Source organism: Patagioenas fasciata, chromosome 3 (genome assembly GCF_037038585.1).
Source record: "Patagioenas fasciata isolate bPatFas1 chromosome 3, bPatFas1.hap1, whole genome shotgun sequence".
Classification (NCBI taxonomy): domain Eukaryota; kingdom Metazoa; phylum Chordata; class Aves; order Columbiformes; family Columbidae; genus Patagioenas; species Patagioenas fasciata.
In genome coordinates, this window is record NC_092522.1 from 119585396 (window position 1) to 119604812 (window position 19417).

The following is a 19417-nucleotide window of genomic DNA, read 5'->3' on the forward strand; positions in this document are numbered from 1 at the left end:
CCCATAACACATCTAATTAATCACATAGTGGGAGAAAAGATACTGAGATCTTTGCAAGCATCTTAAGTCTTAAAGTATGAGATTTAATTACAGTCATTGTCTTAATGATGAGTAGCAAATTCTCTGGTGTTGATGGTGGTACAGTCAACCTACCTTGGTCCTTGTTCCAAGACCTGGAAGATGATATTAGGGATTTTAAAGTGCCATGACCTGACCATGAGACTCTGTCCCTCTGCAGCCCAGTTTTTCCCATTTCTGCCAGAACTGGATTAAATCCTGCTTTTTCTTAGACTCATTATTAAAACCCAAAGAAGTAAGTCCACCTCTCCTCTCTCCCTGTTTCATCCTTAAACAGTTCATTGCTTTGGCAATGTGGAAAGTGAATTTATCCAGCTTTCAACCATTTCACACTTGCGTCTGCAGGGCTGAAGAGCTCCCTCACACTTCCCAGATATTTTGTCCATGACTGAGCATCTATACACGTTGGCCTCTCAGTCTTCTCTCCAATAAACTGAACAAATAGACTCTTCGAATCTGACATTTTGAGTCTTGTTTCCAGTCCTTGAGCACCCCATTATTATTCTCCATTGACCTCTTTCTTGAATTTTCAAAGCCTTTTTTTTAACTGAGGACATCAGAGCTGGGAAAAATGTTCTTAATACTCGTCACAACAGTGCAGTTGCAACAGAGGGAATATGACCTCCCTAGTAGTACTTGAACATTTTTTGCACCTCCAGACATAATTATAATTCTTTTTGCTTCTGCTCCTTCCAGAGAGGCTAAGTGGAGGCATAATCGTGATGATCTCTAAGTCATTTCATGGGGCTTGAAACAAAAATCTCAAAAGCAGAGGAACAATGGAAAAGAATTAAGATGTGAGTCATTTGTAAATCTCATCGTCTCATGTTCTTTTTTTGTGTCTGAGTAACAAGTTTTGAACACAAAGGGCAGAAAATACTGGAAACATCGAGACAAAACTGTTTGAGACTGAGATTTTCTAAGTGGACTGGGGGGTTTGGGGACTCAATAAGCTTTAAAACTTCATCCTCAGGTGCTGCTGGCAGGCATTGCTGTGTTTCCCTCTCTTCAGTCCACCACTGTTGAAGTGAATAATTTAGCTGAAAACTGTGGAGGGCAATTCGGATTATCCTGGCGTAAACAAAAGCAGATTTTATTCCTCTACATGCCTGGGATTTAAATAAATTTATATTAAAGATGCAAGTGCCAACAGCCTGTAAAACAATCTTCTTTGCTTCAATATTAGAACACAAGGGGTCCCCACAGCACTGTCACTAAAACCTAGTTGCACTCCCTACCAGAAGCTAACTTTACTCTTATTTTAACGCAGAAACACATACTTTTCCTTTGTTAGTCCCAGAATCATCTTGTTTGCTCTTTGCTAGTAAAACAAAACTTTACACTCTGAGTAAACACACAGCATCTTAAAAATTCAGATACCAAAATGGTAATCTCGTACTATAAAGAAGTGATATTATAGTCTGCAGGGCTCGATGGTGTGTTTTTTTCTCCCTTTTCAGTTTCCTCATGCAAATCAGATGCTGCTTATCTGCAGTTGGTTTAGGGACACCTGTGCAAGATTAGCTTTGCAGAGGTCAGGTTTAGGCGCTTGGGGACACGCTCTAGAAATGATGCTTGTCACTGACGTGCTGCTACAGAGTTACGATGATTTGTGAAATGCGAGTTAGGTGCTGTTCTTCCTGGGTTACTTGTAGGCCAGTAGTTTTACATTCACTTTCTTCCTGACCTCAGGGTCTCTTGGGCTCCTAAGAGACTTGGAAGTGAATCCTTCTTTTGGTGTCATTCTAACACCTGGGTTTTCTTAAAAAACAACATTTGAAGGTGCTCCAGCTGCATTCTTCATGATAACATTACAAGTATTACATTTATTACTTGCCCACCACTCTAAAACTGAATAAGGGAAGGCACAAACCTGAGTTTTCAGTCTAAAACTATAAACTAGTCCAAACAAATTTCCTAGATGCATGAAAAATATGTGCTTAAGTGTCTTTTTAGAGACATTATTGATTCGCCTGTTTCACTGGGTTTAATTTGGGAGCAGGACAGACGGTATCACAAAAATAGGGTGATTCTTTTTAGTTATATTTACAGTCTCTCTCCCTCAACTTGAAACATACGTCCACAGCTTGTGCACTATTATTTTTATCAATGTAAAGTTTGTGACTGAAGAGTGCTATTATCCTTATTTTGTATATAGGAAGTTGGAAGACAGAGAATTTAAATTATTTGTATAAGGTCATGTAGAAGATCTTGAGAAGACACTCAGGTCTCCTAACTCCAGATAACCTCTTAAGCCTTGGATCGTTGAGCTCTGGCTTAGGAGATGGTATGTGGGGAATCAAGGTCTCAGTCTCTCTGAGAGACATACGTTCTGTGGAGCTTTTGAGACAAGTCTGTCAAAATACCTCAGACTTTTGGTATGAACCTCTAATCAATCAATCTATGTCGTCAAGGGTTTGTAGATGGATTGAGAAAGGAAGAGGGATGATAAGGAAGGGATCATCTCACTTAACTCTGTCTGAAATTATACATCAGTCTTTCAATTATCCCAGCTTCTTTTGTGATCAGTGGAGATGGACATAAATGCAAATATATTTAGGACATAAATACAAAGGTATTTATTTTAAATACGAATGTATTTATGTCTAAAGGACAGTTTTATTTATCTTAACATATGGATCTAAAGCTGGGAGAACTTCCTTTAGAGATGCCTGTCTTGCATTTCTGTCATTAAAGGAGACTTGGACAACTAGGTTAGCCTAGTTACCTAACACTTAGGTGGCTAAAGTTAGACAAAGTGAATCTTATCCATGAGTAAATCAGTAGATTTTTGATGAGTCTGGATTCCTAAGGTTGCTTTGGGTATCTAATGCCTGTTTTTCAGCTCCATGTTCCTCTGAGTCCTGGTTGAAGTGCTCCTGGCATTTAGTACCTCTGTTTCTCTCACTGAACATACACACAATGTATGTGGCAACATATATAGAAAATATGTACCTATCTATGCCTGGTTTAGTCCAGGTCTGAAAGGCAGATTATGACCAAAGTTGTGTGGCTGTTTGCATGTCTAAACCTGTGTCTGTGTGACTTGTCCCACTCCTGGTCTCTGCTCTGACTGATCTGGAGGATGAATATGAACCCCTGTCCCCGAAGAGAAACCCCAAACCAGGAAAATAGAATTGAGGAATGAGAGACACCATTTTTTTATCTTCTGGGTGCACAACTAGGTATTTGTTGATTCATCAAGTGGGTAGAAACAGACAGATCACAACTTTTCAGCATGGTTGCATGGGAATTTACCTTGATTGTGGGAACATGTTCAAGTCTCAATTCCAGTGAATGCTGAATTATTTATCTAGAGTGGAACATCTTTAATAGGAGAGGTGACTCACCCTAGAAACTCCCTTTGGCCCAAAGTTAGGCATCCAAATGCCTTGGATGCATGGGAGCATACAACCTCCATCCTTCTCTGCATTTCCAATGGTTTAGTGACTGCCCACTCATTTGCCTCTCAATATAGATGCTGACCAGAGCTGGGGATTTTACAAGACAGAAACATGCCTGGAAAGGATGCTGCAATGCTCAAATTGGCAATGTATTTGCCCTTTGGGGAGTGAGCCCTAATATTTATGTACCTTTAGAAAAAAAAAAAAAAAAGGGGGAGGTATTATCCTACATCACTTAGGCGAACTGTGAAATTGGATTCAAAGGGTAGGATTCATCTCGCCTAAATTCACCTCCCTGAAAGTTAGGTGTCTAGTCTGAGCTAGTCCTTTAGGCTTTGCCTGTAATTCACACAGTGAGAAGGGCATGTGTGGGACGAGTCACACCACGTTTGAATCAGGTGTCTCAGGCAGTTGGAAAAACCATCCTCTGGAGATCATAGAATCGTAGAATAGAATCATAGAATCATTTCAGTTGGAAGACACCCTCAGGATCATTGAGTCCAATCATAACCTAACCTATCTCTAGCACTAAACCATGTCCTTTAGAACCTCGTCTAAATGCCTTTTAAACCCTTTCAGGGATGGTGACTCCACCACTTCCCTGGGCAGCCTGTTCCAATGCCTGAAAATCCTTTCCATGAAGAATTTTTTCCTAATATTCAATCTAAACCTCCCCTGGCACATCTTGAAGCCATTTCCTCTTGTCCTATCACTTGTTACTTGGGAGAAGAGACCAATCCACTCCCTGCTACAACCACCTTCCAGGTAGTTGTAGACAGCAATAAGGTCTCCCCTCAGCCTCCCGTTATCCAGGCTGAACAGCCCCAGTTCCCTCAACAGATGCTCAGCATCTCTGAGCCGAGAGGGAACCTCCATAACCACCTTGGACAAGGTACCTGACTCTGAAATGGCTGAACAGAAGAAATCAAGGCAGGGCTCAAATCTCAAGGATTATACTGAAATCATAGTGGGGAAGATAAATTGTTTGAGGTGTAATACAGTGGCACACGTATTGCAGTCATAGCTCCTCCATGTGAGAGGGATTAATCTGCACAGGTTAAATTTACAATACTCTGTTGAGCCTGCCTGAAAGAAAATGAGCAGGATGGAGAAAAAAGAGAGTGAAAATATGAATCCTTGGTCTTTAATCAGACTCAGAGTAGTAGAATGATATTATTTTCTTACCTTAAATTGCTGTTTCTTAGCTGGTTTCTCTCTCCTGCCAGAAAACAGTATTGGGTCTCACATAATATCAAACTCTGTGAATCTGGAAGTGATCAGGAAAGGTGGTTTGTTTTTTTAAAGGAAAAATAAATCTCAGATTGTTTGTGTGAGACTGTGAATATTTATGTACTGTTCCCCCTTTTCCCTCATTGCCTATTTCACCAAGTTCATTTGCGTGTGTTACAGGATAAATCTTACTGGAGGGCAGTGGAAGAAAGCAATAAAAAGGAAAAGCATCAATCAGTGATCCCGGGTAGCAGCAGGAATCACTGTTCTTTTTTGTACATGGATCATTGTTTGTTGAACTTGCCTGGGCTTGCCAATTAAGAAACTTGCAGTTCTGCTGAGGTCAGTCTCAGGTGGTTTCAGATGATGGCTACAAAAGCCATTATGTTACTGGGCTTTGATGACTTTGAAGCCTTGTTGTCACTGTGTTTTCAGTGGTATTCCCTATGAAGAAGGCCACATGTACTTTACTGTGGCTTGGAGAAAATATTTTATGACAAAATGAGAACTGACATGTCAATTTTGAAGATTACTAACATTTAAAAGTGATGTGAAAATAATTAAATGTCTGGGCATGACTTACTTAACCAACCATCCTAAAACATGGCTTTCTTTTTGTTTTCATATTCTTTGGAAGTCTTATGTTATTTTGCTTTAAGTTTGTTTCAAAATTTGAACTAGTTTTGCTCTCTTTTAATGTAAATCACATAGTTTTTATGTTTGATTTGGCCAAAGAAACAGTTGTTCTTGTTGCTTTCATTGTGCCTTCTATGCTTTGCATCTCTTTGCATAATAACTATCAAGTAAAATCCTCATCCTGCAAATGGCTCCACTCAGACACATAAAATAGGAGTCATCTCACCTAATTTTAGCTATTTTAAATTTAGGTAGCCAGTCTGCTTATTCTCAAAAGAGAGAGAGAGGCTCCTCTGGTGGTAATTCAGCTTTTCCAAGGCTACTATTTCAGGATGGACTGAATTGCCTTCCAGTGGCTCCTTTAGGCCACTGTGTGTTTTTTTTCTGCTTTGCTATTTCTTCTTGTCCCAGCATTAAACAAGGAAGGAAATATTTGGAGTTCAAGGAAGGGGAAGAAGAGTCCTTGTCTGACCTCTGTGAATGCTGTGGGTGTGGGCAGTCTGAATCAGTTTTACTTTTTCCAAACTGTTTTTCTTTTACTACTTTCTAGTTACTTTCCGTTTTGCTTCAGCCTCATTTGACCCACAGAAAACAGAGATGGAAACGGCCAATGATGCTGGAAGTTTTATTGCTGGTATTATTTAGGAGGTCAGATCAACTGATTATAATAGTCCCTTTTGGCTTTAAAAACTGCTGGAGAAATCCTAATCCCACTGAAGTCAACAGCAAAACTTCTACAGGCTTTGATATGGCCAAAACTTCACCCTGATTACCTAGCAATGAATCTTTGTCATCTGGCTCTCCCCTTGACTTGCAGGAGTGCTCCATGCATTACATTTTCCAATGTTTTGTTCAGTTGTGGCATAAATACTTCAAGACACAAAGATTTCTCCTTGTCCCCTGGAAATAGTTGCACAGGCTAATAGTTTAAGGAAGTTTTTGCTTGAAGAGTTGAATATCAGAGCCAAAGTCTGTTCTTGGTTGAACTGGAGTAAATATGGAATAGCTTGTTGACAATGCGGAGTTACTCCTCTTTTATGTCACTGTAACTGAGAGCACAATTTTACCAATTATTAACTTTTGTTGCATTATTTGTATTTCTATGCGTGTCAGGATTTGTTAATCTCATTGTTCAACGTCAAGTAACCTTTTGCTGAAAACAGAGCGTCATTGTGAATTAGGTATCCTCAGCTAAATTGAACCTCACCCTGTGCATCTGACAGATGGTAATACATTCATTAAGTGTTCTGTGGTTGCTTTGAGGTTGGAAAGTGCTGTTTCTCTGGCTCCTAACCCAAGATTCTCAAGTAAAGTTGTATAAAACACTAGTTTTGTAGGGGGAAGGAAAATCAGAAAGAGCTTGTGAGATTTTTTTTTATCACTATTGTTTCTTATTGGTGGGATGACATGATAGGACTGCAACTGCTGTAAGTTGTCTTTGGCTGCACAAGTAGCCCAGAGCCGAGTGGTGAAGGGTGAGAGAGATGGTTCCACCATGGATTTGGTATAAACACAGGTAGAACTTATTGGAATTAGAAGTTATGTTAAATACATCAGTGTAGAGTCGATATAGTGCTGGTGCCTCTGTGCTTGGTGATTCACTGTCCAGAAAGATGGTTCTCAGGAGCTCAGCCATTGCAGCTGTTGCAAAAGTAAGTAGATGACAGGGCTCCTCTTGCAGAGCTGGTCACATTCAGGATCTCTTCATTCATACTGAAAGTCTGCAGGGTGGGGAAGCAATTGGAGGACCCTCAACTCTGCTTTGGTGAGACCCCCACCTGGACTACTGCATCCAGCTCTGGAGCCCTCAGCACAGGACAGACATGGACCTGTTGGAGAGGGGCCAGAGGAGCCACAGAAATGATCTGAGGCTGGAACAGCTCTGCTGGGAGGACAGGCTGAGAGAGCTGGGGTTGTTCAGCCTGGAGAAGAGGAGGCTCTGTGGAGACCTTGTTGCAGCTTTTCAGTACTAAAAAGGGGCCTGTAAGAAAGATGGGGACAAACGTGTTAGCAGGACCTGTTGTGATAGGACAAGTGGTGATGGTTTTAAACCAGAAGAGGGAAGGTTCAGGCCAAACATGAGGAAGAAATTGTTTACGCTGATGATGGTAGAACACTGTCCCAGGTTGCCCAGAGAGGTGGTGGATGCCCCATCCCTGGAGACATCCCAGGCCAGACTTGATGGGGCTCTGAGCAACCTGATCTGGGTGAAGATGTCCCTGCTCATGGCAGGGGTTGGACTGGATGAGCTTTGAAGGTCCCTTCTAACTCAAACTATTGCATGATTTCAAAAGCAGCACAGAGCCACATTTTCAGGCATAGTTCCGCTTGGTGTTGTAACACTGAATCCTCCACCCTGACATTATCAAGACAATGCAAGGCTGAGATTAGACACTTCTGTAAAAGTTCTCCTTACAGCTGATTTAGTGGTCACCTAAATCAAGACTCCACTGACTATAGAGGAAGATCAGGATGTTCAATTCAAACCTACTCATTTAATTTCCTCCAGGGAAGATTAGTCCCATCACTTGACTGCAACGGAGCCTCGGCTGTTACCAGCAAACCTATTTAGTTATTTAATTATGTTAACAAGAGGATTAGTTGCCAAGGAAATTAGCTGATTAGCCACTTCATTGTGGGTAGTATGTTCACGAATGTGGAATTAGTAACTTTTTAGTTACTCACGTATTTTAAATGTCTTAATTCAGTCTAGTGCTGTGGCTGGTATTCACAAGATCCCTGCTCTGGTGAGTGCCTGCTGTCCCTGATGTTGTCATTGGAGACAACATATAGAGTCATCAAGCGTGGGAGGTTTAGAATGAAATCTTTCTTTCCTCTGCTGATTTTACTCAGTAATACAAAGTATGACAACTCTTCCCTCAGCAAGAGTCCCAAAACCTTCAAAGCTGTAGGATATTCTGAGGAGTTTATTTCTTGATGTCTTCTTACATATTGATCAGAGAAGAGAGAAAATGAGAGTGCTTTTCTGACTTTTACCTGTGGTATCAGGCTCCAGTTGTAAGCCATTAAAATGATAAGTTATTTATGGAAAGTGAAACAGTTCAACAGGAGAGCTGTACAGAATAACTGATACTGCACTGATGGCATCTCATCTGGCAGATCTGGACTGACATCACATTGAAAAGCCATTAGAAACTCAGTCTTCCACTTTCCAGGAAAATGCTCTCCCTATACCACTGGTAAACTCATTGCACTTCCCCCAATTTTTTCGTAAGAAAGAAAAAACCTGACTTGCTCTTGATACCTCTCTCTTCTGGGGGGGTGACTGGTGAACTGAAGCATAAGGTGGGTTCTCCCACCCATGCCAGGATTATACACTTGACTCTGTCTCAGGTTTGGGGCTCAGAGGCCTCTTGCATCAATATTTTTCAGATTCTTCTACTCATCCTCCAGCTTTGAGTGGGAATTTCTTTGAGCACCTTCTCAAGGAACCTAAGACTTCAAATTATATAGATGAAGTTGAATGTGTCAACCACCTAGAAAGTAGGATTTGCAATATGCATATTTTCATATAGATTTCAAAAAATGCCTCGAGAAACTTTACAGGTTTTAAAAATTTGACCCTATGCATCTTGGCTCCACTTGAAATGGCAGTTTTAAGATCTTAATACTCTTACATATTCAAAATTCTGTCACTATTCAGGTGGAAGAAAGGCTGTTCTTCCTTATTCACTATTCTTTTAGTTTCATGGCTCTTCTGAGAGTTTACTAGGATCAGAAGAGATTTGATTAATTAAATGGGGACATTTGTGTCACGTGTGGTGGTCCAGTTCTTGATTATAAGGTTATGAGATGGTCCTGACCATGTGGTGATTTTACTGTGAGAAGTCAGGATCCTGTGGGTTTCAGCAGAGCCTGTGAATTAGGTCACAGATGCGTTGAACCCTGAACATACTTATTTCTGGCCTAAAGCTGCCATATGCAAGCGCCAAGTATGAATTCAGATAGATTTTTTTCCCACTGTCACAAATAGGCTTCACTCCAGGCATTGTTTTTGAGAGAGCCATGACGCACTTTGATATATCAATAAGAGCGAAAAAAAAGCCCCAACCCTAATAAGTTCCAGAAAAGTTACATAAACGCGTCTCACCTGATGCTCCTTTCTTTGTACACTCTCTTAACTGACCCCATGGGCCAGCAAAAAACATCTAATGTAGTACTGATGCTGGAAATACTGCACAGATGACTCAGAGAACCAAAGGGAATACTGGAAAATGCTCAGCGTTAAGCCAGTTCTCTAAAATCTAAATGAGCAAAATTGAATTAAATCAGAGTAATTCAATTCCATTGTCTCTAAATGAATTCATTGTGAGAGGACAGAGTCTGAGGTTGACCAAGAGAAGGAGAACTATCTGTTCAACAGGTGGTATGGGTCAAACCAAAAAGAGATTGCTAAATCTTTTGAGTGTTGCCACATGGGGGTATATTACAAGCTATGCAGTTATTACCCTTCAGTAGATGCTGTGCAGCTGAGCACAGCTGTAGATGATTAAAGAGACCACTGCCAGCATCTGACAGCAGAATGTCAGTGTCAAAATTCAATTTGAATTGATTAAATAAGGGATGGCAACACTTTTGTTTTATGGATGGCAGCACTTCAGTCGCTTTAGATGCTCTGCTTTCAGAAATAAAATTCTTTCCCTCCCTGCTATGTTTGTTGGGGTATTTTCAGTTGGATCGCAGTCATTTCTCCAGTCAATCAATTAAGCCAGGGTTTGCCACTGTGTCTGAGAGTCAGCCACAAAAGAGCTGGTATGGTTCCTTGGTGCTTGGCCAAGAGGCTTCAGCGGGAGCAAGACATCAGGCAGCTTAATCTGACTTCCACCACTGGCACAAGGTTTAATGGATGTTAGGGCAGCAATCATGTTCTGTGGCGCTGCCTTTCTCTCCTTGCCAAAAGCATGGGGGGGACGCTGACAGCAGAGCCAGCGGAGCTACCTGTGCCAGCAGGCTCCTCTATACAGGGCGATGGCTGCAGCCTTTTGAAGTTTGCGTTGTGCTCCATAAATATATTTATCTCCCTAGGCCTTGTAGAGCTACACCGCCTGAGTAACTTGGCGCATTGAGTAGTCTCCCTGAAGTTAAATGGCAGTAAGTTACTCATAGATATGAGATTTTACAGGATTAGGCCTTAAGTGCTGACTCCAGGCCAGATCTGCAGCAGGTATAAATCACTGCAGGTAATTTTCACCAGCTGAAATTCTGGCCCTAAGCCCATGAGTCATGTTGTTATTTTTTCACATTGTAAATTTTTGCTGTTTCTTATTTATATTGCTTTAGCACTTTGGGGCACTTGTCAGGGGCCAGGACCCCATCGTGCTTGTCACCCTTCGAACAGAGATGCAAAAGACTCTTCTTGCCGCAGAGCGTTCACAGTTTAAATAGCGTGCAAACCTTCATACAGTCATTCAGCTTTTTCTAAGTGTGTTGCTGCAATCAAACTTTTCTTTTATCCTGCCAGTAACACATAACAACACAAACTCTGTGCCCAGGTTAATATCTTTAAGTATAAATTTGCATTCTGCTGTAAATTATGTCTAAAGTAGCATTTTAAGCCTGGAATTTGTTGGAACCAGTGGCAGTGTGGGACATGGTCTTCAGTAACTGAAGTGAGAGGTCCAGAGTCTCTTCTCTCTGATACCCAATTTGAGATACATCAAAAAAAGAATTTGCATCTAATTTGAACCCAAAGTGAGTGGGACCTTAACAGTGGCTCAATATCTCAACTCTTTTGTGTAGCATTGTATTTAGCTAGTGTTATATTACTTTCATTTCAGTTGTAGTGTACCTTCCAGCTCTGTAGAGCTCTGGTTAGCCTCTCTGAAATTGTTGCTATTGCCTTCAATTACCCTGGAAGGGGTTTAAAAGTAGTAAAACTACAACTTTGTAGAGCTGAAGTAATGCTAGGAAATTCCCCTTCATTACAGTCCTACCTGGCTGCTTAGAAAAATAATGTAGTGCCTATAGATCTCAAATTTCTTGTGTGATGGCCTCGACAGACAAAAATAATATGATAGGTTGTATATGTTTTATTGGTATATAATACTGTTGAGCTGTTATTTCCTTTCATGTTTTCTTTCACTGTTTTTTTGGTTTTGGTTTTGGTTTTGTTTTGTTGGTTTTTGTGCTGGTGAGGAGAAGATGTGGCACATAAATTCCCTGTGTCCCCTTTTTCCATTGCAGAAGTAGCTTTACCCTCAGGCAGACCTTGATGGGCTACTTTGTCATCATATTGTGTATGTGTTGGAGCACAAATTAACAAAAATAAGAAAAAATAAATACAGGGTGTTTCAAGAAGATGGACTCAATTTGAAATCACTATATCTCTGCAACCACGTGGAAGGAGACAGTTTGAGAGATGTCCGGGACAAATTCAATTATTGTCTCGATGTTGTCTGTACAGCAGGTGGAGGGAACATAAAGCATTTATAAAAAGGTTACTAGAACTTGGTAAACCATTAAACCATTTGTAATATTTTGTGTAATTGTAACATGTTGCCATTGTGAAATATACTGCTTTGAAATTTGGTCCATCTTTTTGAAACACCCTGTTGTAGTTGGCTTTTTTCTAGATACTACTGTAGCCATTGATGATGGGTGTTTCTAAATAAGTCTTACTCTGCCCTAATCATTTATTCATTGCTCTTTTCTATTTTGGCAAAGCCCTTGAAAGAGGCTTGGTGAAGGCTCTGAAGAAGCTGGATGACTATCTGAGAACACCTCTGCCAGAGGAGATTGATGCAGGCAGCACTGAAGAGGAGAAAGTGTCTAAACGCAAGTTTCTGGATGGAGATGACCTGACTCTTGCTGACTGCAACCTTCTGCCCAAACTCCATGTTGTCAAGGTAAAAGATACCATGTGATGGCCAATGAAGCCTTATCTGACAATGAAACGCCTGCTCTGACAGCCAAGAGCTAAAGCCAACATGTATTTCAGCAGAGTCATTTTAAGTCCTAGAAGAGCAGAGTTTGAAACACACTTTTGCTCCTCAGTATGTCTTCTAGTTTAAGTTAAACAACTTCGTATTTAGTACGTGAAGAAATTGTCCTATCACTAAGGCACAGAAAGACAACATTAAGATCTAGGTATCCCATCTCTTTATTTTTACCATGCTGCAAGTAACAGCATATTTCATACTCATTAGTTCTCATTAAGAGCGATGTCAAAACTTTAGTCAGTTCCCACCCATTTGTAACTTAAGAGCAGCAGTCAATCATTTTGGGGACTATTTGTTCCAGCTGGTATTTCACACAGGGAAGTCAACAAATCAAACTCACCACTGAGGTCCAGGATTCAAGATGTACAGTGGTCGCTGGTGTACATCATCTTGACTTCTAAATGTTGCATTCATTTAATTTATCAGATTACATGTTTCTTTAGAATAAAGCAAGTACCTGGCAGACCTTGGCAAGCAAGAAAGCTAGGAATTAAGGCCAAGTCATGCATCTAATTTGGCTCCATGAGCCAAAACATAACCTGAGCCTGGGACCTGACTGTACACATGCAAGAAAAAATTGAAAAAAATAGTGCATAAGTCACCAGGTAAGAAATGTGACAATATCCTCACAGATCTAGCTCTTTTTTGGCTCATTTTCATTGGTGATGAAGTCAGACAATGCAAAATGAATGTGTTGCCCCTTACTGGTTCCTGTCTCCTTGGGATGAAATGAAAGATGTCAAAAGAGAATTGAAATCTTTCTCAGACAAGTATAGCCATAGGTTATTGCCTGAAAAGTCTTTTACAGATGGAAGAAAGTGTAAATTATTAACACTTATTCATTTGATGGAAGATGTGTGCTAGAAATTGTGAAAATCTTGATTTAAGTTGCCCAGCAAGTTTTATCTTCTCCATGTGTGTGTGAAACATCATTGAAGGCAAGAATGCTTAATTAAATGCAGTTTAGGATAGGATTTGGACTTGCAAATACCAAACAGATCCTGATAATAGAAAGAAATCACAGTCATTTCTGAGAATCTGACTGTCCAAAGAAATCTGTGATGGAAAACACCTCTACCAAGTGCTTGAAAAATAAAGGGGAACTCTGTGGCACATATGTATGTAATTTATGCCCAGGAACAATTTTATACTGTCAGAAAAATTAGAGATTGGAAGCGGACATTAAATCAGCTAATCCATCCTTTCCTATCGGCTAGTTCATTCTGTCACCACAGGATTATTCTATGTGGTACGTTCTTACAGGAAAACTAAAATATCCCAATCCAGGACGCTACTTAACCAACCAACTAGCTTTAAGCACAGATTAGTCCCATTGACTTCAATGGCGCTATACAGGTGCTTAAAATTAAGTATGCACTTAACTATTTTCCTGAATAAGGGGCTGAGTGTTTTCAGAAATCAAAAATTTCCCTTGATAGACAATTTCCTAGTCTAACAAGTCTTGAAAGAACCATTTTCTCCCCCAGTTTATCCTAATATTCCTGTTTCTAATGTCTGCTAAATCATCTTGGTTTCTCAATCATGGTACACATACCACCCCGAATTTTCCCTTTGAGTGAACACAGATACAGTCTTACAACAGCTGTAGGTGGTTACATTCTCTGACATCATTGGCCAGGCAAAATATATTAGATATATTATAAGTAGAAACATAGTATATATAGAATATATGTTAAATATATATAATGATAAATATAAATATGATGATTAAATATGTTAGACATAAGTATAGCAATTAATGCTAAACTATATGTAAACTGTTACTAATGACTTTCCACTCACTCTGTCTTCCTTTCTATGATTCAGATAATCAGCTCTCTCTTATTTGGCATCTCAACTTTAAGAAGTGATGTACATAAGACTGGTAAAAACCACCAAATACCACTAGGGTAAAATTAATGAGCCTTGGGTATCATAAAAGTAAGAATTTGGTGATACAGCTGCCAGGACATTGCATTAGAGTGTCCTTAGGCCAGGTAGCATCTTTGCAAGACAGGGTATGACCAATGGTCTCTTTTCAGGCTTTTATCTTCTAACACCCTGATCCTCCAAGCATTTCTCTCCTTTGCTATTAATTATGTGACAAGAAAGAGTACGAAGCTCTCTAAAAGGGAATCTAGAGATGCATCACCCGTAAGATGCCTTTTTTTCCTTCTCTTTTCTCTTTGTTTTAGATTGTTACGAAGAAATACCGCAACTTCGACTTCCCGACAGAGATGACGGGGCTGTGGCGGTACCTGAAGAACGCGTACGCCAGGGATGAATTCACCAACACCTGTGCGGCAGACAAAGAAATTGAGCAAGCCTACGCGGACGTGGCCAAGCGGCTCAGCAAGTCCTAACTGCCCTCAGCCGTGGCTCAGTATCCCCTTTTACAGACTCTTCTCCTCATTGCCTTAAGATCTACTTTATCATTACACTATCTGGTTGGCATCCCAATGACTTCACCTATTCGAGTGTATTGGTCAGGGACAAATCTGCTTCTCCCTGGAGAAAACAGAAGGCAGCTCTAGGCGGGGGGGGTGGAGAGCCTTTGAAATCTGAACCTAAGATCTGGCTAAACTAGTATTATTCGCAATCAGTATTGGAAATGAGTCCACTTTACTAGTTTCTTGTTTCATGTTGGGGGTATATCAACCATGTTTGGAGTTTTAAAAATAAGATATTAGCTGAAATTTCAAATAAGAGATTTAGGAATACACAGAACTAGTTCTTTTGTAGGTTATGTCAAGGATGCTTCCCCTGCACTGGTGCTATTGGGATCCTTGAGGCAGGAGCAAAATATGAGAGAGAGAGAGAGGTAAAGAAGAAGTTTGTCCCCAAAGGTGAAATGCTATTAGCAGTTATACTATAAAAAACTCTCTGAATGCATATTCTGTCCTAGCAGGCCCAAGAGCTTCTAGGGTATTTATTTTTAACTTGGCGCAAAGGGGGGAAGCCTGAGCGAATATGTCAGACTTGCAGATGCTACTTTGCATAAAATTTGCATGATATTGCTGGATCCGAATGTTTGAAGTGAAAGAGAGTGAATGAGCAATTAAGCAGGCAGCCCTTGGAAGAGCAGGGCTCATGCCAAAATGCCCAGTGGATCTGCTAGTTGGTAGAGACACTCAGGCACAGCAATAGCGGGGGCAGAATATTGACTCCAGCAAATACAGGGAATTGGCACAGTGAACCAAACCACGTAGGATATTGTCGTCTTGACTGTATGGTTGCCAGTTCCTTTATAATTACTATCTTGGGAAGCTTGGGTCGGCAGGAGAAAGCTGTCGCTGCACATGAATTCCAGGCAGGGGAAGTGCTTTCTCCATGTTGAGTTCCAGATGGGTCACTTTCAAGCACTCATCGTCTCACCCCAGGAGAAGTTTGCTCCAAAAGCCTCAAAGAGGGCAGACTAAAACAGAGGGAGGCACATTTCCAGCAAAAAATTTGGCAAGGACGCTAGCAGAAATCCATGTGTGACACCTTAGTCCTGCTCCTCCAGGGTTTACCAACCCAGGTTACACAATTCGGAATTAGGATTGTTCCCTGAAACTGATTGTTTTGTTCTGTCTGTAGCATCTGCCTGACACAATATGCTATATACTAGCATTTATTTGCATGTTATTTTAGCAAATTCAGAATGACAGCTCATTTACATGAAACTCACATGCCCTGATATGAACAACAGTGCTCATAGCTCTTGATTTTCAGTTTGGGGAGATTTAAATGTTGTTTTCAAAGATAAAATAAAACCCGATGTGACTCCCCTTCTGATCAGAGTTGCAGAGAGCTGCACTGATTTGAGGGTAACCCCAAGCTGTGATCCAGGGGAACCTCACAGCTGGCTTGTTTGTAGCCAGAGAGTTGAAGAACCGGAGACAGCACCGAAAATCAGCCTCTGCCCTGTGATGCTGATGACAATCTGAAGCCATCTCTGTTGCCTGATTATTCCGCTTTTCACGCTAACCCAGCTGGGAGCAGAATGTTGGTCGTTGATTGTGAAGATAGCTTGTGGTTGACTATTGTTTTGCATGCAATGGTCAATTTGTTATGAATGTTTCAAAACCATGGAAGAAAATCCATGAACTCCCAAATCTTCCCTGAGAATGGGCTATTTTAACAACGGCTAGACTGGAGGGCAAAGGCTCACACTCTTTAAAATATTGCTGAGAAATCAGCTGGCTCAGAGAACACTAATAGCAGCCAGAAAAATCTAATAAGATTCGAAGTGTCTGCAAGCACATGTGGCTTGTTAAAAGCATTTCTTCATGACATTGGAGTTATTTGTGATTTTTTTTTTGTGTGTGTGTAAATTAAGGCAACTATTTATTTATTTATTTTAATTGACTCAGTCCTTTCTGTCTGTTTTTCTGGGTTTGTTTTCGCTCAGCACACTGATCAAGATGGCTCTGTCCATTTAGAAAAGTGTTATTAGTAACGCTCTGCAAATTTGTTTCTGGGGAAAAGTCTTCTGTCTGATTAATGGTCACTGGGATTTTTTACTTTCGCTATGATTTGACCAGGAGCATGCCAATCAACAGAATCTACATTGTCTTTTTCCAGGTTTGTTTCAATTAGTGGCTTTGCTTAATCACATTTGCAGTGAATCTTTGAATGAAGACTCAGAGGCAGATGCAGATTCTTCCTCTGTGCTTATTATATTTAGCTCCTTAAAGAAGATTGTCCAAACATGCAGCACATCTCAGGCTGAGTAAGTGAACCAGTTCAGGATCCGTCATGATTTCTTCCATCTCTGTGAATCTATCAATTTCCTGAATCCCATGGTCCTGAAATGTTGTAGTATGTCTTACTTTAGTTTTGCTAGAAGAAGGCCAAAATACAGTTGATTTCAGTGACTTCAAATTGCATCTGTTTTAAAAAAAACTATGTTTAATAATGGTTTGGCTTGTACCAAAAAGAGCTGTTAGTGCAATGAGTGTTTTCTAAGATGATTTTCACGCTCTTATTAAATTTTTTTTAGAATTTCATTGTAAAATCTGAAATTCCCCAAGCTACCTTCCTTTTAATTAATAATTAAACAACCCCTAAATATCTCAATTTTTCTAACAATGCCCCTCCAAAATCTTGATGAAACTTATCGATCAATACGAAAATGAATAAGAGGAAAACGAAAACAGTTTTCAGCTACCGTGCCTATTCTGTCTGAATTCAAGTCTCACTCTGCATCTTAACTTTGCATTTTACTCATAGCTCTATTGTGGGCTGATGCAAGATTATGGACAGGTTCAGGCATTCCCTGACCTTTGTTTAGATTTGAAATCCAGGCTCATGTTTTCAGACCTGTAACTTTTGCTCACCTTTGTGCTTTTTTGGCTTTAGCCATAGTCAGAAGCAGGAAATACTGGAAATCCTACATAGAAAAGTGTTTTGCTAAGATTTTGAGCTCAATTCTCGAGACTTGGGATCCATCACCAGTGAGGTTTTAAAGGGCTCCAGACTCCTTTAAGCAGAGTATTTTTTGTGACCTTCCATTGTATTTAGAATTATAAGTAATAAATATTAATCATACAGGATTGTATATCTACATTGGCAAGGCAGCATTTCTGAAAAGAATCTAAGTGACAAGACAGACATTGCAGATTTACAATAACTTTGTTCATAAATTTTTTGCAAGATGTAAAGAAAGACATAGTGCAGAGGGGGAAGAAGCCAACAATGTGGATTTAATCATCTGCATTACAGAAATGCAGACCAAATGTCTGTAAAGATGTCCATTTCATCCAAACATTTCTTAGATATTTATTTCAAAGCTCCCTGTTCAGTCAATCCAACACTCCATTCATATTGGAACTAATATTGATTCTTCTTCTATTAGCAGTGGTATGAGAGTGCTAGAGGATCCCATATATTAGTTATTCTATTTTCTGTTGGACTGTTTGATTTGCCAAGAGGTCATCTTGCTGTGCAAGTAGGACTAAAGAAGTACCATTTTCAAGATAAGTCTTCTGACAAACATTTTTTTTCCAATATAAAGAATCATATAATTACATTGCTTTATTTGGTCTAGTGTGAAATACAAAGCTACAGGTAACTCCTATGTTTGCACCAGCTGAAAAGTCACTGCCATGGAGGAATGACAGCCTAAATCATGGAGAAACTAGATGCCTTTGTTGCCTTTGTTTCCTACAAGTTCAGCTGAATTGCATGTTGCAACTTATTTTGCATATATATTTTATTTTAACCCCCAGCCACCTTTCCTCCTCTCTCATCCCTACTAAAAGTCAAGTGTAAATTAGCCATGAAAATTCTACCATTTCCCCAGTGCTAAGTGGCAGGGGGCTCATGGATGGGCACACGGGGAAGCGGGTTTTATCCATGTTGTGGGATGAAGTCCAAAGGCCACCACTGCACCAGCAGCCAAGGTGAGAAGCGGAGAGAACTCCCTTTCTGCATTGACTGAGTTTGGCTAGTTATCTGAGTTTCAGGTATTGCAAAAATGTAGGTAGTGGAAATCCCACTTATGTAAAGCCCCAGGAGCAAATGGAAACATTCACTTTTCAAAATTAATTGGTGCTATAAAGAAAAAACCCAAAAATGTTGTGTCTTCCATCATGTATGTTCTTTTAAGCATCAGGAAGTTTGCATTTGTTTATTATTCTGCTAGATAAAATCATTATTCTTGAATTGCTTTTGATACTAAGAAATACTTTCCAGTAAGATTTTGTCTTTCTGCTGAATCTTTCATCTCTTCATTAACTACGTGACTGCAATGACCTGGTAATTGCAGAGGAGGCAGGAAAGCTGTGAGGCTTATACTTGTTGAGAAGTTGAAAGAGGTAATGATTTTTTTTGAGAAAACAATATTAAAAATATTTTTTTAAAATGTGTTATTTCATCTGGGATACTTTAACCAAGAGTGATAGACTGTTGAGTCCAGACTGTGATTTTCAGCACATATCTGTGCAAGCCACCATGTTTGAGGTGTCTTTGCCTTGGGATTTCCTCAGGATACATAGAGACATTCCTGCTGCGTCACAAAATTTCCCATTTCCTTGGTCAGGAGGGATCTGCTGGTTTGTACTGGCGCTGGACTACGACAGCCCACTAACTCAGTGCTAGGCAGTGAAAAAAGGGTTCCTGTTCCCT

At 40.1% G+C, this 19417-nt stretch overlaps 1 protein-coding gene across 2 annotated transcripts in view; it reads left to right on the plus strand.

The window, feature by feature from the left end:
• CLIC5 (chloride intracellular channel 5) overlaps positions 1-19154 on the plus strand; it is an 84750-nt gene extending 65596 nt beyond the window's left edge. For both annotated transcript variants that reach the window (XM_065835810.2, XM_065835811.2), the window contains exons 5-6: positions 12033-12214; positions 14503-19154. In XM_065835810.2, coding sequence (XP_065691882.2) covers positions 12033-12214; positions 14503-14670 — 350 coding nt within the window. In that variant the 3' untranslated portion in view covers positions 14671-19154. The remainder of the gene's footprint in view (positions 1-12032; positions 12215-14502) is intronic.
• Positions 19155-19417: the final 263 nt, after the last annotated feature.